The sequence below is a fragment of the Pongo pygmaeus genome, chromosome 16 (assembly GCF_028885625.2).
Source record: "Pongo pygmaeus isolate AG05252 chromosome 16, NHGRI_mPonPyg2-v2.0_pri, whole genome shotgun sequence".
Lineage (NCBI taxonomy): Eukaryota > Metazoa > Chordata > Mammalia > Primates > Hominidae > Pongo > Pongo pygmaeus.
The window spans coordinates 91,932,674-91,951,883 of record NC_072389.2 but is presented as its reverse complement, the minus strand read 5'-3'; the positions used below and the strand labels follow the sequence as shown (position 1 = coordinate 91,951,883).

The following is a 19,210-nucleotide window of genomic DNA, read 5'->3' as shown; positions in this document are numbered from 1 at the left end:
ATTCAATATAGTACTAGTGGTCCTAGCCAGACCAATTAGGCAAGAAAAAGAAATAAAAGGCATCCTAATTGGAAAGGAAGAAGTAAAAATTTTTCTGTTTGTAGATGATGTGATCTTGTATATAGAAAACTCTAAAGACTTTCACACACAAACTGTTACAACTAATAAATTTGGTAAAGTTGCAGAATGCAAACTTAACATACAAAAATCAGCAGTGTTTCTATACACTGACAACAAACTATTTGAAAGGAAATTTTAAAAATCTCATTTGCAATAACATAAAAATAAAACTTAGGAATAAATTTAACCAAGGAGGTGAAAGAGCTCTACACTAAAAACTATAAAACATTGAAAAATAAATTGAAGAAGACACAAATAAATGGAAAGATATCCCATGTTCATGGGTTAAAATAATATTGTTAAAATTGCCATACTATCCAAAGCAATCTACAGACCCAATTCAATCTCTATCAAAATTCCAATGATACTTTTCACAGAAATAGATAAAACAATTCTAAAATTCATATGAAACCACCAAAGATCCCAAATAGCCAAAGCAATCTTGAGAAAAATAAAGAACGAAGCTGGAGACATCACAATACCTGATTTTAAAATATACTACAAAGCTGTAGTAACCAACTCCGCATGGTACTATCATAAAAACGGACTTACAGACCAATGGAACAGAATAAGGAGCCAGAAATAAATCCATGCATATGTGGTCAATTGATCTTTGACACAGGCATCAAGAGTACACAATGGGGAAAGGACAGTCTCTTATATATGTTGTTGAGAAAACTAAATATACAGATGCAGAAGAATGAAATCAATCCCTTATCTTACATCATATACAAAAATCAACTCAAAGTGAATTTAAAACATAAATGTAAGACCTAAAACCATAAAATACCTAGGAGAAATATTATAGACTGGGTGGCTTAAACACCAGAAATTTATTTTATCAGTTTTGGAGGCTGAAAGTCTGATAGCAGAGTGCCAGCAAGGTCGGGTTCTAAAGAGGGCTCTCTTCCTGGCTTGTAGATGGCCACACCTTCTCTCAGTGTCCTCACATGGCAGAGAGAAAGGGAGTAATCTCTCTTGTGTCTCTTCTTATAAGAACACGAATATCATCAGGGCCCCACCCATATGATCTTGTTTAACCTTAATTACTTCCTTACTTCAAATACAATCACATTGGGGGTTAGGGTTTCAACTCATGAATTCCAGGGGAGAAACTGACCTAAATTCATACATAAGAATTCATTATACAGCAATGAAAAATGAGTAATTCAGATGCCAACTCAAACATGTTAACATAGTTTAATCTTTAAAATATGTTTAATAAGATAAGCAATTATAAATAGAATTATATAATGTTTCTCTTTATGTAAAGTCCCAAACAGGCAAACTCAATAGTAGATTGTCAGAGATATATAAATATGTGATTTAAAAGTATAAAGAATAGCAAAAGACCATTTAGCACAGAATTCAGGATGGTAGTTACTCTGAGGTAGTAAGAGTGGAAGCCATTGAGCAAATTGTTATGGGGACTAAAATATAGGTAAATGTCATATTTCTTAAATTGGATTGTGTATACATAGATGTCCATTTTATTATTGTTCTTTAATCTAGGTCTACATGTTATATAAATTATTTTATAAGATACTAAAAACAAAACTGTTTGTCTGATGAGAGAAGACCTAATTTTTTTTTTTAAGACAGGGTCTCACTATACTGTCCAGACTAGACTCAAACTCCTAGGCCCAAGTGATTCTCCCACCTCAGCCTCTCAAATGGTTGAGACTACAGGCACACACCACCCTATGCTGCTGAGAGAAGACCTAAATTCTGATTTCTCACTCCATATTTAATAGCTATGCAACCAGGCACATCACTTTTATTCCCTAGGTCTTACTTCCATCATCTGTAAAATGGGAAACTTTTTCCTAACACATTATGCTCACAAGTGTAAAAAATAGACTACTATATAAGATTCCATGAAAATTAAGCAAAAAAACCTAACATTTAAAAAGAGGTGACAGGGAGAAAATGTTCCCATACTTAGTAAAATGATCAATGATCAATAAATCTTTGCTAAATGAATGAATCCATGTTTAACAAAGAGGAATATTCCTAATATTCAAAGACTTCCTCATAAATCGTTTATAGAACAAATCATCTAACATAATAGACAAACCAGACAAATGATTTTAAAAATAAACAATTTAAAAGGAAGAAATGAAAATCACAAACATTTTAAAATATGGACCACCTGAGTCATGCCCCCAAAAATACAAATTAGAATAACACTAAAATGGTGGGTTCTTTTTGGAGGGGGGCAAGAGAGTTAAGATTTTTTAAAACTCCCCTCTGACAAAGAATTCATAGCCAGAAGATATAAAGAGCTTAAACAACTCTATAGGAAAAAATCGAATAATCCAATCAAAAAATGGGCAAAAGACTTAAATAGACATTTCTCAAAAGAAGACATACAAATGGCAGATACATGAAAAGGTGTTCAGCATCAGTGATCATCAGAGAAATGCAAATCAAAACCACAATGTGATATCATCTTACCCCAGTTAAAATGGCTTTTATCCAAAAGACAGGCAATAACAAATGCTGGTGAGGATATGGAGAAAAGGGAACCCTTGTACACTGTTGTGGGAATGTAAATTAGTACAACCACTATGGAAAACAGTTTGGAGGCTCCTCAAAAAACTAAAAATTGAGTTACCATATGATCCAGCAAGCCCACTGCTGGATATATACTCAAAAGAAAGGAAATCAGTATATCAAAGAGATATTTGCGCTCCTATGTTCATTGCAGCACTGTTTTTACAATAGCTAAGATCTGGAAGCAATCTAAGTGTCCCTCAACACATGAATGGATAAAGAAAACGTGGTTCCATATAAACAATGGAGTATTATTCAGCCATAAAAAAGAATGAGATTCAGTCATTTGCAACAAAATGGATAGAACTGGAGATCATTATGTTACATGAAATAAGCCAGACACAGAAAGACAAATATTGCATGTTCTCACTTAATTGTGGGATCTAAAAATCAAATCAATTGAACTCATGGAGATAAAGAGTAGAAGGATGGTTACCAGAGGCTTGAAAGGTAGTAGAGGGTCACAGGGGGAGGTGGAGATGGTTAATGGGTACAAAAAAATAGAATGACTAAGACCTACTATTTGATAGCCCAACGGGGTGACTATAGTCAATAATAACTTAATTGTATATTTTAAAATAACTTAAATAATGTAACTAGATTATCTGTAACTTAAAGCATAAATGTTTGAGGGGATGGATGTCCCATTGTCCATGAAGTACTTATTTCACATTGTGTGCCTGTATCAAAACATTTCATGTGCACCGTAAATATATACACCTACTATGTACCCACCAAAAATTTTAAAAATAAAAAAAATTAAATTAAAAAAATTAAAAACTAGTAAGTATAAAAATGCAGAAGACAGATAAAATTGTTGACTGCGCCATGTGACTGCGCCATGGAGGAAAATAATCTCTTATACTTTGTGGGAGTGTAAAGTGGTAGCAGAGAATCTGGTGAGGCTGTTGAGTCTCAGATTAATGGGAAAGAGATTTGGACTTCCAAAGGAAGTCATAGACTTCAATTGTCAAGAAGGCCAATTTAAGTAAATTTTACCTAAATTTCAAGGCTCTGTACATATGTATTCATGCGTCAGTATGTGAGTGTGCATGTGTGTGTGCATGTATCTGTATATTAAAGGATAAATTTAAAACTACTACAGTAATTATCTGAGGAGTAGTAATAGGAGGAATGTGGAGTTATTTTCACATTTCTAACTCTAATTTATGCATTTGTTAGACAAGGATGACATGTTAGCACCTTTTAGTTTAATTTTTTAATTTTAGACATGAAATATAAAAATAGTTGGAGACAGAAAATAATATGACAGACACCCATGTTTAAAGTCGTTAACATTTTTACATATTTTCTTTAGAACTCTTTTTCTTTAAGAAATACAAACTCCCCAATAGATGAGATTTAGGTTTCATTTTGCTTTCCCTTTCTGCTTTACATTTTGCTTTCCCTTTCTCCTTCCTCAGATGGAATCACTATCTTGAATCTGGCGGTAGTTCGTTCAGCATGGTTTTATAATTTTTCTACACATGTAAATATCCATGAACAATAATAAATTGTATTGTTTTGTTTTATGAAAACCACATATTTTATTGGGAATTTCAATAGCAAACTCATGGTCACGCCTGGCTAGCACAGTCTTATATCCTGAGTTTCGGGAACTGACAAGGTTGTTAATTACCCAGCCCTCAGGACATGTGTTAATAAGTATGGAAGACAAATCGGTTGTGTTTTTCTGCCTTAGGTGCAAGGATCCTGAAAGAGAAACATTGGTTGTGTTTTTATGCCTTGGGTATAAGAATCCTGAAAGAGAAAGGCATCTGAACCTTGGAGGCATGGGGTTCATCCCATCCTCATCCAGCCTGTGATGATGGAGCTGTTTTCACCAGAAACGTGAGGAGACTCATACCACTTGAGGTAGTGTGGATGTGTGGCACAGTTTTGGAGAGGGCTATTCCCCTACCTTTACATGGAATCCAGTAAGTCTCTGAAAACATAGCAATGGCAAAAGTGCTTTTCAAGACTGCAAGGACAACAAACAACTACCAAGAGAAGTTCAGGGAAAGAATGAAGTGGTGTGGAGACCGTAGCCAATAGCTGCTTTATGAGCACATTTGTGGCTACCCTTGGGGACCCAAGAAATAATCGGGTAAGAGGTAACTTTTCAAGAGAGGTTAAAGGTCCCACATGGTGGCTAGGAGCAAGAACAGGTTCAGGGATTTCACTTACTTGTTGAATAAACATGTATTGTGCACCTGCTTCGTGCAGAGACTGTGTTAGTTCGAAGACATACAATAGAAAAAAATACAACGTATAGTCTGTGCTTTCATGGAGCTCAGTCATAGAGGCAATGAAGAAAAAAAATAGCAAGGTCATGTGATAAAGAGATTCGGAGTAGGGGAACAACATTAGATATCATGATCCAGGAAGACTTCCTTGACGTGAGCATGAATACTATATGACAAGGAGAAATCAACCACACATAACTATGGAGAAAAAGTGTTGGACACAGAGGAAACAGCAAATATAGAGACCCAGTGGAGGTGGTTAGGTTGCTGTGTTCAATAAAGAGAAAGAAGGTTAGTAGGGTTGAAACATTTTAGATACGAGTGGGAAAGGAATGCAGAGTATTGTAGAGGCAGTAATATTTAGATTTTACTAAAATTATAAGGGTTATTAGTGTTTAAATGACCATTGGAGAAGCCTAGAACATATTACTTGTAGTGTAAACAATTATTCTGACATATGGGTGATTGTATCTTGAAGGTAAAGGATTTTCCCTCATTATTGCACAGCTGAAAGAGGCAGTCAGTACAAGAGTTACGGTTATGGGGTTTAGAATTCAGATTTGGTTTAAATCCAAGCTCTACCTCCTACTTATTATATGTCTTTCTCAGGTCTCAATTTCATCATCTAAACATGGAGATAATACATCCAATTCTTTCTTTTTTCTTACCTCACAGGGCTGTTGTGAGGTATTAGTCATATGTAAATGTTTTGTAAATAGTTAATGACCTTAAAATATGCAAATCATTATATCACATGAACAAATTTGTAGAATAGAATGTTCTAGGACTGATTCTGATGAAATATATTACATGTTTCTGCTGTAATAACTGTATAGAATTAACTCTGATATCCTTGCTAATTGAGAAAATTAGGTAGTATAAAATTTGTTTTATTTCTCTCTAAAATAGAGTATATTTTATAGCATATTGGCTTTATAATTATGTTTAGCCTTAGTTCTTATATAATTTTTAGGCCTCTGAAAATGTATATTTCCAAAACCAAACTTCTTATCCCCCGACAACAGTCTTACTCTTTTTCACATATTCTTTATTGGCATTCAACTATCCACCCACCAACCAAAGTGGAAATATTAATATTTCAACTCCCTACCCTTCATCCCTACTCTCAGCCAGTCACCAAGGACCTCTCACTTCTGAGACACATCTCTTAAATTTAGGCCCCTCTCTCCCATTTCCCTAGACCTATCTTCCTTTGAAACCTCATCACCCACATAGTTGACCAACAACTGCTAGTACTTCTTGAACACTCACCATGTGGAAGACACCCTTCTAAGCCCTTTACAATCTTCAAATTGCTCTATGAAAAAGTATTATTATCCACAACTTATATATGGGGAAACTATGACACAAAGTGTCTAATCATCTTTTCCAAGGTCATAAAGTTAACAAATGGCAGAGCCAATATTTGAACCCCAGTAAGTCTAAGTCTAAGACGTAAATGCTTCTGAGTTCCTCTGTGCTGGACTCCATGACACGACTATCCTCCTTACCCCAAACTTTCCTCTACATTACTGCCACAAAACTTTCCAAAACAAATCTGATCTTGTCATTTCTCTGCTTTTAATAACATCCTATTAGCTCATAATTGCCTTCAATAAAAACTTTTTTGACATGAAAAAGAAGGCCACCTATCATTTAGCCCAACTTACTTTTCCCATTTCATCTGCTGTCCCCATACTCAATCCACAATTCTGTAGTCCTGTACCCTGAGATTTTCTATTTTCTTATTTATTTATTTTTTTTTTTTTTTTTTTTTTTTTTTTTTTGAGACAGGGTCCCACTCTGTCACCCAGGCTGGAGTGCAGTGGTGTAATCTCAGCTCACTGTAACCTCCACCTCCTGGGTTCAAGCAATTCTCCTACCTCAGCCACCTGAGTAGCTGGGAGTACAGGTGCGTGCCACCACACTTGGCTCATTTTTTTGTATTTTTAGTAGAGACGGGGTTTCACCCTGTTGGCTAGGCTGGTCTTAAACTCCTGACCTCAAATGATCTGCCCACCTCGGCCTCCCAAAGTGCTGGGATTACAGGCATGAGCCACCACACCTGGCCACCCTGAGATTTTCAAAGCACCATATCCAGGTCTCCTTGCTTCTTCACATGCTATGTTTCTACTTGAAAAGACACTGCCCCCATTTCTCTGCATATAGAAGTTTGACTTCAAAGTGTAAATCAATGGCATTGGCACTGAATCTAATTTTTATCATCCATAAAATAGGTGTAATAATTATTGTCTTTCTTAATTCATAAGGTAATTATAAGAACCAAATGATATTATGTAAAACTGTATAAGAATAAAATATTTACATGATAGGGTGTTAGCCAAGCTATTCAACTACCTTTAAGGTTTTACAATCTTTCCCACCCACTTCAACCAGTCTTAGAAGGAGGAAGGATTCCTGCCTTCTTATTATTAAAGTGACTAGGCCAAAGTGGAAAGCAGAAAGGAGATATTCAACCATTCTCGATGTCACACAGTTTGAGGGTTTGTATCTGAAGAGGGTAGGATTATGGTGAGTCACTATTGATATGCAGGCAGATCAACAACAGTGAAAAAAATGAGGAAAAACAAATGTAAGATGGTTTTGATGTGTTTTATATATTTTACTTTTCATGTATTCTCAAGAGAGTCAAACTGTTTTTCAAATAGTTTTTGGATTGCCAACTGAGCTTTCTTTGAAAGCAAAGCCGTGTCAATACAAGACCACCAAGCACGTGGGGTTTATACAGGTGACCATGGTGGGTAAAAGTCCCCCTTTGATTTTACCATGAAGATACATCCTCTCTTCTCTGTGCTTCCGCTGAACTTAGTTTCACCCGTTAAAACTTTCTGTATTATAATGACCTGTTTAACATCACACTCACACACACACACACACACACACCCTGTTGATTATGAGTACCTCAGTGACAAAGACTAAATAATACTTATCTATGTATTCCTAATATCTTCAGCCCAGGTTGCCTGAAAAGATGGAAATCCCAAGGCAAGAAAAGGGCACACAGTTCAGTTTCTCTGACTCCTTTTATTAAAGAGTTCCATGGAGAGAAGTCATTATGCTCTTATAGTTAATTTTTTTTTTAGCTGTACTATTTGTCAAAAGCATCACTTTCCAGAAAAAAAAAAAAAAAAAAGATTGCCAAGAGACAAGAGGCTGAGGTCTAGAACTATCTCTGCCACCAACTAGTTAGGTTACCTAGATAGTTCAGCTCATGTCCCGATGTCCCTCAGCCCAATCTCTCACCAGCAATTGAGAAATCAGGACTCAATAGTCTTTATGGATTATTAAGCTCTAAAATTCAGTAATCCCATAGTGATACTTGTCCCCACATGACTCTGGGAGGTATAAAAACAGAAATGTCCAGAGTGAGAGTTCTGCAGTTCGCCTGAGTTCTGTTTTCCTGGGACCAACCACTGTTGTCGCTTCCAGCTCTCCCCAACGGAAAGCTCTGTTCTTCACACCTGATCAGGAGGCTTAGAAAGAGACAAAGGCCAGAGAGAGTGGAAAATGATTTGCAAAGAAGCCAAAAGGGGAATTCTGTAACTGTGTATTTTTCCACTCCTTTCTAATTTAAAACCACTTACAAGTGACAACTCCCAACCCAAGGCAGGTGCCGCAGTAGCTCATTACACCCTGGGGACCCCATGTAAATCTTTTTTCTGAGAACAGCTATTGTCTTCCAAGGAAAAGCTTTTAGCATAATGGCAGGCTGAATAGAACATTGCTTTTGTAAGAATATTTTTAAGAAAAAGAAAAAGAAAGGTATTCTTTAACAACTGCAAATGCAGCCTCTTGCTTTCCCCCACCTCAGGCTCCCTGGAAACAACAGTGTGTGAGCCATAGGAGACTGTGGCAGGGGAGTGAGATTATCTCACCTCCAGAGACATAGAAAGGTTATGCTCTGCTCTTTTCGGTTATAATAAATGCAGGGTGGCGGTGTCTCAGATTGCAAAAATAGCATATCCACCCCCTCCCAGCCACCTTTGTTGTTTCTTGACTTCTCACCAGTGAATCAGTCCATGACTATTCATTTAGAGAATGAGAGTTTCTAATAGGAGAATGACATTTTCCCTCAGAAAATTCCCACAAATTCATTCCTTCTCTCAGATCACTCATGAGGACAGTCAAGACAATGTTGTTACAGGGTCTGAATGTAGAGATGTCCAATTTGGCAATAAAGTTTCTAAGAAAAATGAAGCATCTTCCAGAGATATAGCTCTCCAAACTAAAATGGGACTCAACTTTCTCTAGGCTAAAATGGTCATTTAGAATGTGAGGTTGTGAGAGCAATGTGGAGAAAATAGAGAAGTTAACAAAATGATAGCAGCCTTCACTAAGCAGTGTGTTCTGGTTGTGTGCATTTCTGGGTAATAGTCCGGTAAGACCAAAGCCTAAAGAGGGGTATCTGGGAATATGTTTGATGGATGCCATCTGCAAAATGGAGGTAAGACAAGCATAGGAAGGCCAAGAGCTCATTAGTAAGAGGAATTTCCACACAAAGGCAACTCCATCTGTGTGAGAAGAAACAGAAAACAGGCATGGTTTTTCGGAAATGGCTGCGTCTGGGCAAAGGTAGAACCATTCTTCTTTCCAGGATTAGATAAATAATGACCCCCCAAGACTCTTTATTCTGAATTGCTTTTTAGTTCTGCTTAAATTCAGCATCTTCTCTCAGTTCAAATTTAAGAAAAGAGATACCACACCACCCACCCACACATCCCATTCCGGAACAGTATACAAACTAAAGATAGAAAACTTCTCAAATCTACCTGGAAGTTGCATATTCAAAGGGTATGCTAATCAAAGTACCTATTCACATATAATGTGTTGAAGGATTTAAGTATGCTAAGTGTAATTATGCCAGACCACCATTAACCAATGGAGACTAGGCTCAGAAGGCACTGAAAAGAATTTCTTGGACTGATCGTACCTACCAAGCCTATTCCCAAACAACTTATGGAATATCTTCTGCTCCAACCTATTGGAGCCCCTGTTCCATTTTCTTGGATTCTGTGTGTTCCTCCTCACTCCCGTTCTGCTGTGCAAAACCCAAATGCCCTGCCTAGGTTCCTTTGACATCCCAAATCCTACTAGTTATGAAGGGCCTGGACTTTCTAACTGCCCAATGCCTATTCATCACTAAGAGTCCCTGATGCTAGACTGAGCTGCTGATCCTTTTGTAAAGGTTCCCTGCTATCGTCAATTTCTCCTTAAGCCCCCCTCTTCCATAATGACTTCAGTGACAATCTCCCAGAGAACTTCCCTGTTCACTGTCCCACTGAAAAGGGCAGAGAATGATTTTGCTCTTGAAGACCTGCCAGCAGTTTGGCTTTGAGAGCTCAAATATCAAGGTGTAAAGTAGTAAGTCTTCTTTATTGGGAGCATTTCAAAAAGGGACTGTCCTCAGTTCTCCAAATAGTGATAAAGTACACAGCTGGCAAATCTGGTGACAACTCAACTGAAAATAAGTTATCAAGAAAGTAAGGCTAAATGTTTCCAGGAAAATAACTTTTTAAAATGAAAATGGTTTTGAAATATAAATCAAACAAAATAGACACTTTTGGAAGACTCTCTGGAGCTCAGACCCTGGGAGGAACTAAAAGTAATCATTAAGTTGTCCTCAATAATCTTCAGGTCCAGGACTTTAGACCAGATCATCAAGGGATCCAGCCTTGAGAGGGGAGTTCCCCCAGCATTCCATAGCCATGGTCTTATTTCCTGGAATTCTAAAGTAAGACTCAAGTAATAATCCCACACAGTGGAGAGAAAACCTTTCTTTCCACTCAAGCCTCCTTATGAGGGGTGAGTGACAGCTACTGAACCAGAAACTAGCTAAATTGCAGCTAAATGCAATCCCACACTGAAGCCACCCTAGTCCCTGAGAGTCAGGAAGCAGGTAAAACAATTTAATCTCACCTGAAGGGAGGCCTGGAGGCAGGAGAATCTTGAGCTGCAAGCTCATTTGCTGTTTTCTCCTTCTAAATCAATACATCACATTTTGTAGTTCAAAGGAAATTAAGTAGTTCCATTTCTGATTTACAGGCATGGTTATTTGCACTTTGAAGGGTAGGTAGTGTTTATGCTGGGCTGGGTTTTTTTTTTCCTTTTAGAAACACAGCAATGACATGTGTTTATACATTCATATATATATAAGAATATATTCATATATATATAGTTACCATATATACATATAGTTACCATATATATAGTTACCTATATATATGTATAGCTACCATATATATATATAGTTACCATATATATATATATATAAAAAAATATACACACACACATACCCTGTACACTTTTTTATTATGTAGCCCTGCTAAAACTGTGCCCCAGCACGTGGCTTAGGTCATGCAATCTCAGCTCTGTGCTGGGATCTGATGGGTCTGAAGAAAGGCCTTCAGGCAGAAAGAATTTTCTTTCTCCCCTCCTGCCACAGTATCTGAAGCATCCACCATGAAAATGCTTCCATTGGGTTAGGAAAGGAAAATAAAATTCGTTGTGAGCAAGAAGAGAGTAATACACTTATTTGTGGGCAATTTAGCATAAATGCTTTAACAACTCAGCTAGTGTCTAATAATTCGAGGACAGAATGAGGAAGAGAGGAAGTTATGGCTCCAAGAATGAAGCCAAAATGTTGATGCTGAACATGTGTTATAACAAAGGAGTCAGCACATTTGTTGTGTGTGTGGACTCTGGAATCAGAATAACAATGTTGAAAATCTGTCACCTCTACTGATCATAGTATTTAACCTTTCTGAGCTCCACTTACCCCATCTGTAAAATAAGGGGTCCTGAAATTAATCCCCATGATGAAAGATACCAATCAGCTACATACTCCATACAAATAGTATTTTCAGAGAGTGGGAAAAATAGGTTAAAACTTAAAGTTCTTCATGCATAATTTGGAAACAGAGAAGAGTAGTATCAGAAAGGCACCGGCCTTTGCCACTTTCTACCTTTATGACCTTAAATCACATCCAGGACCAGCTATGTAATTTGCAGGGCCCAGAGAAAAATGAAAAGGCAGGGCCCCTTGTTTAAAACTTTATAAAGAATTTTATAAAGATAGTGGCAGAAAAGCATTAAGCAGAGTGCATGGCCCTTCTAAGCAGGAGACCTCTGCAAATGTATAGGTGACACACCTATGAAGATGGCCCTAACTAGCCCTTTCATCTAGGTCAAAGCCTGGTTTCCTCAGGATCTAGCTCATTGATTGTCATTTGCAAGTGACAAAAAGAAAATGCATAGCATTTATCTGATACTTCTTGAGATGAACATCGAATATGTTAGCATGTGTTTAAAAGAAAAAAAAACTGTTATGATCATAAGAGTGTACACTTACTATAACCCATCTTACAGAGCAAGCAGAAACCAGCCTCTTTTGATTCACATAAGGGTGTACTAAGAGATATTTTTTCTCTTTCTCTCACTTTTTTTAACAGAACTATTTGTTGGAGTGCCAGATTATTTAAGGGCCTTTGCATGTTTCAAGTCCTCTTCTTAAAGTAAGAATACTCTCCACATTTATAATAGCAACAAAAACACCAATGTCAGCACAAAATGCAAAAACGGAGGCACTTCTATGTCATAATGATACATCAGAGTTCTGCTCAACTCTTTTTTAGAAAAAGAAGCTCAGACTTACACACATCCACTTTCTTAAGTAAATAATTGTTCAATAAAAGTTACCCTGGGAGGATTGCTGTCTCCAGCTCCCAAGCACTGCTCATCTGCTGAGCGGGGGGACTCTGACTGTTACGGAAATTGCTGTTAAATGTATAAAACACAGAAGAGAATTTTTGGAAAATCCCTTATTATTCATTAAAGCATTTTCGGGCCTCATTAATCCAGATGGGTTAATCGGTTGTTGATTTGCCAGGTTGTTAAGCATCCATTGTCAGATGCTGATGGGGTGTGAGAAAATATAATTCCGATCTACCAAAGAGTCACCTGAATGAGGCTAGCACTTCATCAGGGAAGGCTGTATCTTCCTCAGGGAAGGCTGTAGCTTCCTCAGAGAAGGCTGTAGCTTCCTCAGAGAAGGCTGTATCTTCACCAGGAAGGCTGTATCTTCTTCACCAGGGAAGGCTATATCTTCCTCAGAGAAGGCTGTATCTTCACCAGGAAGGCTGTATCTTCACCAGGGAAGGCTGTATCTTCCTCAGGAAAGGCTGTATCTTCACCAGGGAAGACTGTATCTTCATTAGAGAAGGCAGTATCTTCTGGGGATAAATTAAGCTGGATGCCCAGTTTCTTCTTTAATCTCCAAAACTTCTCTGTATCACAAAACATTCCTCATTCTTTGGGTGTTTTTTTTGTTTTGTTTTGTTTTGTTTTGTTTGCCTACCTAAGGTCTGAAACGATGTCAGAAGCCATTTTCAAAAGCTAGTTGGTAACAGGTCAACAGGTCAGTTGCACATATGCACTTAGGCACAGAAACCCAATATTTAAAGATGTGTGTGTGTGTGTGTGTACATGTCTGTATACGTGTATACACGTCTGTGTATACGTTTGTGTCTACACATGTTTACACGTCTAGACGTGTATGTTTGTGTCTACACGTCTATACGTGTATACATTTCTGTGTATATGTTTGTGTCTACATGTGTCTATGTGTTTGTGTATGTGTCCGTACGTGTATATTTGTGTGTGTCTGCGTGTGTGTGCATGAGTTCGGCTTTGACTTTGTTTCAAAGTTCTTAGCTAGAGCCTGTCCACATCTTTAGCCCTTCAGATACAAATGGTATTTGGGTTATCGAGGGGATTCTTTAGCCAGGGCTTAAAAACTCAACTTTCTTTCCAAACCTTGACTGACTGACAGTCACATAACAGCAGTGAGCACAGTGAGAAAAGTCCCTGGATTAGAAGTTGGAAAATATGATTCAGAGTCCTGGTTCTGTTTTAAAAGAGGAAGTGACCATCATTAGCAAACTGTCATTTCATCTCCCTGACAGTTTGAATTCATTTCATTTTCTCTCCCTTTAACAACAGAGCAACATTAATGTTTAATCTTTGTGTCACACCAAGAAAAGCTGGGGGTGTATTTCTACAAAGACAGACAGTCTCCATCCCTTTATGGAGCTTTCGATCTAGAAGAGACAGAATGCTTCCAAGACTATAAAGGACACCCTTAGTCAAATCTTCCACGAAGAAGATCCCATTTTACTCACGGAACTGCTCTAGATGCTCATCACTGTTGGACTCAGGCATGGCCGTGATGGTCACCAAGGGACACGGATTCCCTCCCAGCGTCTGGCAGAGGACATCTTGCCGGAAGTAGACCTCTTTGAGGTTGACACTCTTTTCCAGGATGTCAAGATGAGTCTGGAGCAGAAATAAAGCAGGCATGTATATTATCAACATTTTTTATAACAATAATAGAAAACAACAACAGCTTACATATAGTTTGGAAGTATTGTTGTTATAATCTAATCTGTCCTTTATGTATTGGACCTTGAGTGATTAAAAGGGGGCTATTTCTACTGTCTAGGAGAAACTCAGTGAGACTGAGCAGGAAGCATCATTCCTGCATGTTTTGGCATAACAGAAGATCTGTTTTCAAGTTGCACTGAAAGCAAGAGGGAGGAGGGCGGAGCATAAAGCGCTCTTCCTATCGCTGTGGCATATGAGGAAATGATAGAAAATGGAGACTTGGAAGGGTCAGGGGATGGGGTGGGGGAGGATCATGAGAAATGTGTTAATGGGTACAATGTACGTCATTTGGGTGATGGATACCCTAAAAGTGCTGGCTTGACCTTTACTCAATCTATGCATGTAAGAAAACTTCACGTGTACCCATAAATTTGTACAAATAAAAAACAGCAAACAATTTAAAAAGAAAAGAGACAAATCTAAGCATGCTTTCCTTAAAATTAAAAAAAAAAAATGTGGTTATCATGAAAATAGAACACGCCCAGAACACTGGGGAGAATGAGACAGAAAACTTCAACAGCACATAATATCATAGGGCCAAGTAATAGGGGGAATTGTGAGCACATTGAAAAAATAATAGACATGGTTAATCCAGGGGGACTGCTAAGCTAAAAGAACAACTAATAGCAACAAATTTTTCCTACCATACCTCCCCGTTTCAATACTTATTTAAAAAAAAAATGGAATAACCATTGAAATTAGGACACCTGGTTAACAATCCTTTTTTCTTTTTGAGACAGAGTCTCACTCTGTCAACCAGGCAGGCTGGAGAGCAGTGGCGCGATCTCAGATCATTGTAACCTCCACCTCCCAGGTTCAAGCGATTCTCCTGCCTCAGCCTCCTGAGTCGCTGGGATTACAGGCACCCACCACTACACCCAGTTAATTTTTTGTATTTTTAGTAGAGAGGGGGGTTTTGCCATATTGGCCAGGCTGATCTCGAACTCCTGACCTCAGGTGATCCGTGCTGCTTGGTCTCCCAAAGTGCTGGGATTACAGCCATGAGCTACCACGTCCAGCCCCTGGTTAACAATCTTTAAGAATTTCGAAGAAATTTTCCCTAATCAAAACAGGGGCACTAGTCACAGAAAGGCTAAGAGATATTCCCCCACCCGCACTGCATCCCCTGACAGTGGAGATTTCAGTAACCATAGAGGGAAACACTGCCCCCTCTGCAGCACAAGAACACCACTGCCCAAAAATTATCCTCCTAGCTTAAAATGTAGAAAGTTTTTTCCACAATCAAGTAGGTATTAAGAGGGCCAAGGAGAAACCACCCACCTTATTTCTTGACAAATAACTAGCCTGCTAGGTAAATGAAATAAAAAATTTATGAATTTTTTAATAAAATGAATATGTAAAAATATTGACAAATACATAAAATATATGGAAAGGGAAGTAGTGCCTTCAAAAGGTAGAGGAAGTATTTACATGTGAAAATAACTTACTACAGATATGGTAAGAAGAATAGTGGCCCCCAAAGATGTTCATGTTCTCACCTTCAGAACCTTTGGTAGGATACCTTACATAGTGAAAGGGACTTTGCAGACATGTTTAAGATTAAGGTCTACTTGAAATGGGGAGGTCGTCCTGCACTGTCCAGTTGGGGCCAATCCAATCACAAAGTGATTAAAAGCAGAGACCCTTTCCTGGCTGCAGAGAACAATTGCTGGCCCCATAAGACCTCAGTCTTCCCTTGCTGGCTTTGAAGATGGAGAAAGGCATCACCAGCCAAGGAATGCAGGTGGCCTCTAGAAGCTGGAAAAGGAAAGGAAACACCCTCTCCCCACACAGCCTCCAGGAGAAACGCAATCCCAAAACCCTGGTCTTTGCCCAGTGAGATTCATGTCAAACTTCTAACCTAAAAAGCTGTACAATTTTTTTTTTTAAAAGTACCTGTTCCTGTTGAAGCCACTACATTTTTTATAATTTGTTACTGCAGCAATAGACAAGTAACATACAAGGGAACAAGAATGTCCTAAAGTGAGTAGAAATCCCGACATCTGAATAGGAATAGACTAAAACCTATTTATACTCTACTGAAATAGGTGAATTGCAAGGAAAAAGAAAAAGTGTCAAGAAAAGAAAAGATTACCAGATAATTCTATGGCCTTACTCTAGCCTCAGGGGCACCTGAAAATTTGACCTTGAGTCATATTCTCCTTAAAACTGAGAACCAAAATCATTTACCCACTCATAGCTTACTGTCTACATTAACATGACTATTATTCCCCAGCCTTCATCAGCATAACTTTACTGCTCTGGGAAGACAGAAATTACAAATAAATATATTGTTCATTTCAGGAATATCCCATCAACTCTTCAATAGAAAGCATCAACCCATCTTTGAGCCAAGATTCTTCGAATCCCTCTTCTCACCTCTTTTCAAAATCCTTGCCTTACAGTGTCCACCAAACTTAAACCATTACTTCATGATCCTTACTCAACCCTAATCAATCCCCCCACATTAAAATATCTGCCTTTAAGCCAGGCTTTAAGGTCTCAATAAATATCCCCACTTTGCCCTCTGCCCTTTGAGACACTAGTAAGATTCCATCCCATTCTTTCTCCTTTGTCAAGTAAATTAGTTTCCTACTACTGCTGGAATCACCACAAATTTTGTAGGTTAAGACAACACAAATTTATTATCTTATAGTTCTGAAGGTCAGTAGTCTAAAATGGGTCCCACTGGGCAAAATTCAAGGTGTCAGCAGGGCTGCATTCCTTTTGGAAGCTCTATACAAGATCTCTTCCCTTGCCTTTTCTAGCTTCTAGAGGTCACCTGCATTCCTTCACTCATGGTACCTCCCTCCACCTTCAAAGCCAAAAATTGCATCACTCTGACTTCTGCTTCCATTAAGTCCCATCTTTTTCTCTGGCTCTGATGCTCTTATCTCATTCTTTTACTTTTAAGGACTCTTGTGATTACCCTGCACCCAATCTGATAATCAAGGATAATCTCCCCATCTCAAAGTCTCTAATCACATCTTCAAAGTCCCCTTACCATGTAAAGTAACATCTTCACTTCACAGCATTGGGATATGGACATTTTGGAGGTCCCTTATTCTGCCTACCATGCCAACATGAGCAATAAACCCAACTGTGTCTTAGAAACAGGTTGTTCTTGTGATGTTCCAGAGAGCCAGGATTTGACACAATACTAAGTAAAGGAATTATAAGAAGCATGTTTATACCAGATTCAAGATAAACGAGAATCCAGCAGAGGCCCATATATCTAACCAAATCTTTGTACCTAATTGTTATGATTGTCCATCAACTAACGAGTATCAGGTATTGATGAGATGCACCTGCATTGGAGATTGGGAGGGAGCCACATAGCCGAGAATACAAGATGACTAACTACACATACACGAGCACACACACACAACGTAGACAACTAGCTAAGCATGAAATCTGAAGGAAGCCTGAGGCTGATAGTATTCCTAGGCTGAGATGGTTATGTCCCACTCAATCTAATCTCTCATGACCACATAATTCCATAGTGAGGAGTTACTAGGACAAAGTAAGCTGTGCCTGGGAGTCCAAAGACTCTCACTAAGCCCTTTCTATGTGTGCTGTTTTGTTGCCCTCTCTGTATTCTTTCTTATGGACAAGTAAATTTAGTTCTGGATAAAGCCTAACCTGTGTGTTTGATTGCCAATCTTAACTCACTGCTCATTGTTGCGTAGAATAACATTGGTACCCTATACTGAAGATTATTTTTAAACATGTATGTGTCCCTGTGTGGTGTGTGTGTGTGTGTGTGTGTGTGTGTGTGTGTCTGTGCATAAATAAACCCATTGTACCTATATGTATACCAAAAAAAAATCATTCTTGGCTCATATTTATTCTGCAACACTGCACGCTAGAGGAAATGAGGACTGCTTAGAGTTTGAAAGTAGAAGGGATTATAATCTAATAAACATATCCAAACAAGTTTTTGCTCATGAGCAAATGTAGCATACATGTTCAGACATACAAAAGCTCAGACAACATATTACCTTATCTTTATTGAAAATAAGGACTTGGCCCAGGTGCAGTAGTTCACACCTGTAATCCCAGCACTCTGGGAGGCCGAGGCAGGTGGTTTGCTTAAGCTCAGGAGTTCAAGACCAGCCTGGGCAACATGGCAAGACCCCATCTTTACTAAAAATAAACAAAAATTGCTGGGCATGGTGGTGCACACCTGTGGTCCCAGTTACGTGGGAGGCTGAGGTGGGAGGATCACTTGAGCCTGGGAGGTCAAGGCTGCAGTGAGCCTAGATCAAGTCACTCCACTCCATCCTGGGTGACAGAGCAAGACCCTGTCTTAAAATAAAAAAAAAAAGAAAGAAAGAAAAGGAGGACTTGAAGACACACTTCAGCTGCCCCCAAATCAAACAGAAAAGCAATATTAAAAGACTAAAATAAAATCCAGTTAAACAAGCTTACATCTAAATGACTACCTAAAAATATGGTTACTATATTAATATAAACATTAAAAAATAATTCTTTAGGGAGACAATACACATTATCAAATTTTGATGTCATCACCTAGCTCTAAAATGAACTTAAAAAGAGATGTACAAGGGAGGAAAAAGGTGAAACAAAATGTTAACGTTTTCAACTTACATCGATACAGTAATATTATTTAATTCTTGAAAATTGAAAGGCAGTACTTAGCATTGTGCCAAATGCAAACTCTCTAGAATATCACTAGAACAATGGGTCTCTAAAACAGAGTTGAGTTTATTGCTTATGTTGGTGTGATAGGCAGAATAATGGCCCTCCAAGGATGCCCATATTCTAATCCCTGCAACCTATGAAGATGTTATTTTACATGGTAAAGG

General features: G+C 38.2%; 1 protein-coding gene across 1 annotated transcript in view; it reads right to left on the bottom strand.

The window, feature by feature from the left end:
• Positions 1-19,210, bottom strand: part of AGBL1 (AGBL carboxypeptidase 1) — a 912,082-nt gene that overhangs the window by 598,526 nt on the left and 294,346 nt on the right. Inside the window, 1 exon segment of the mRNA XM_054451589.2 lies at positions 14,120-14,273. Within this exon segment, the coding sequence (XP_054307564.1) occupies positions 14,120-14,273 (154 nt within the window).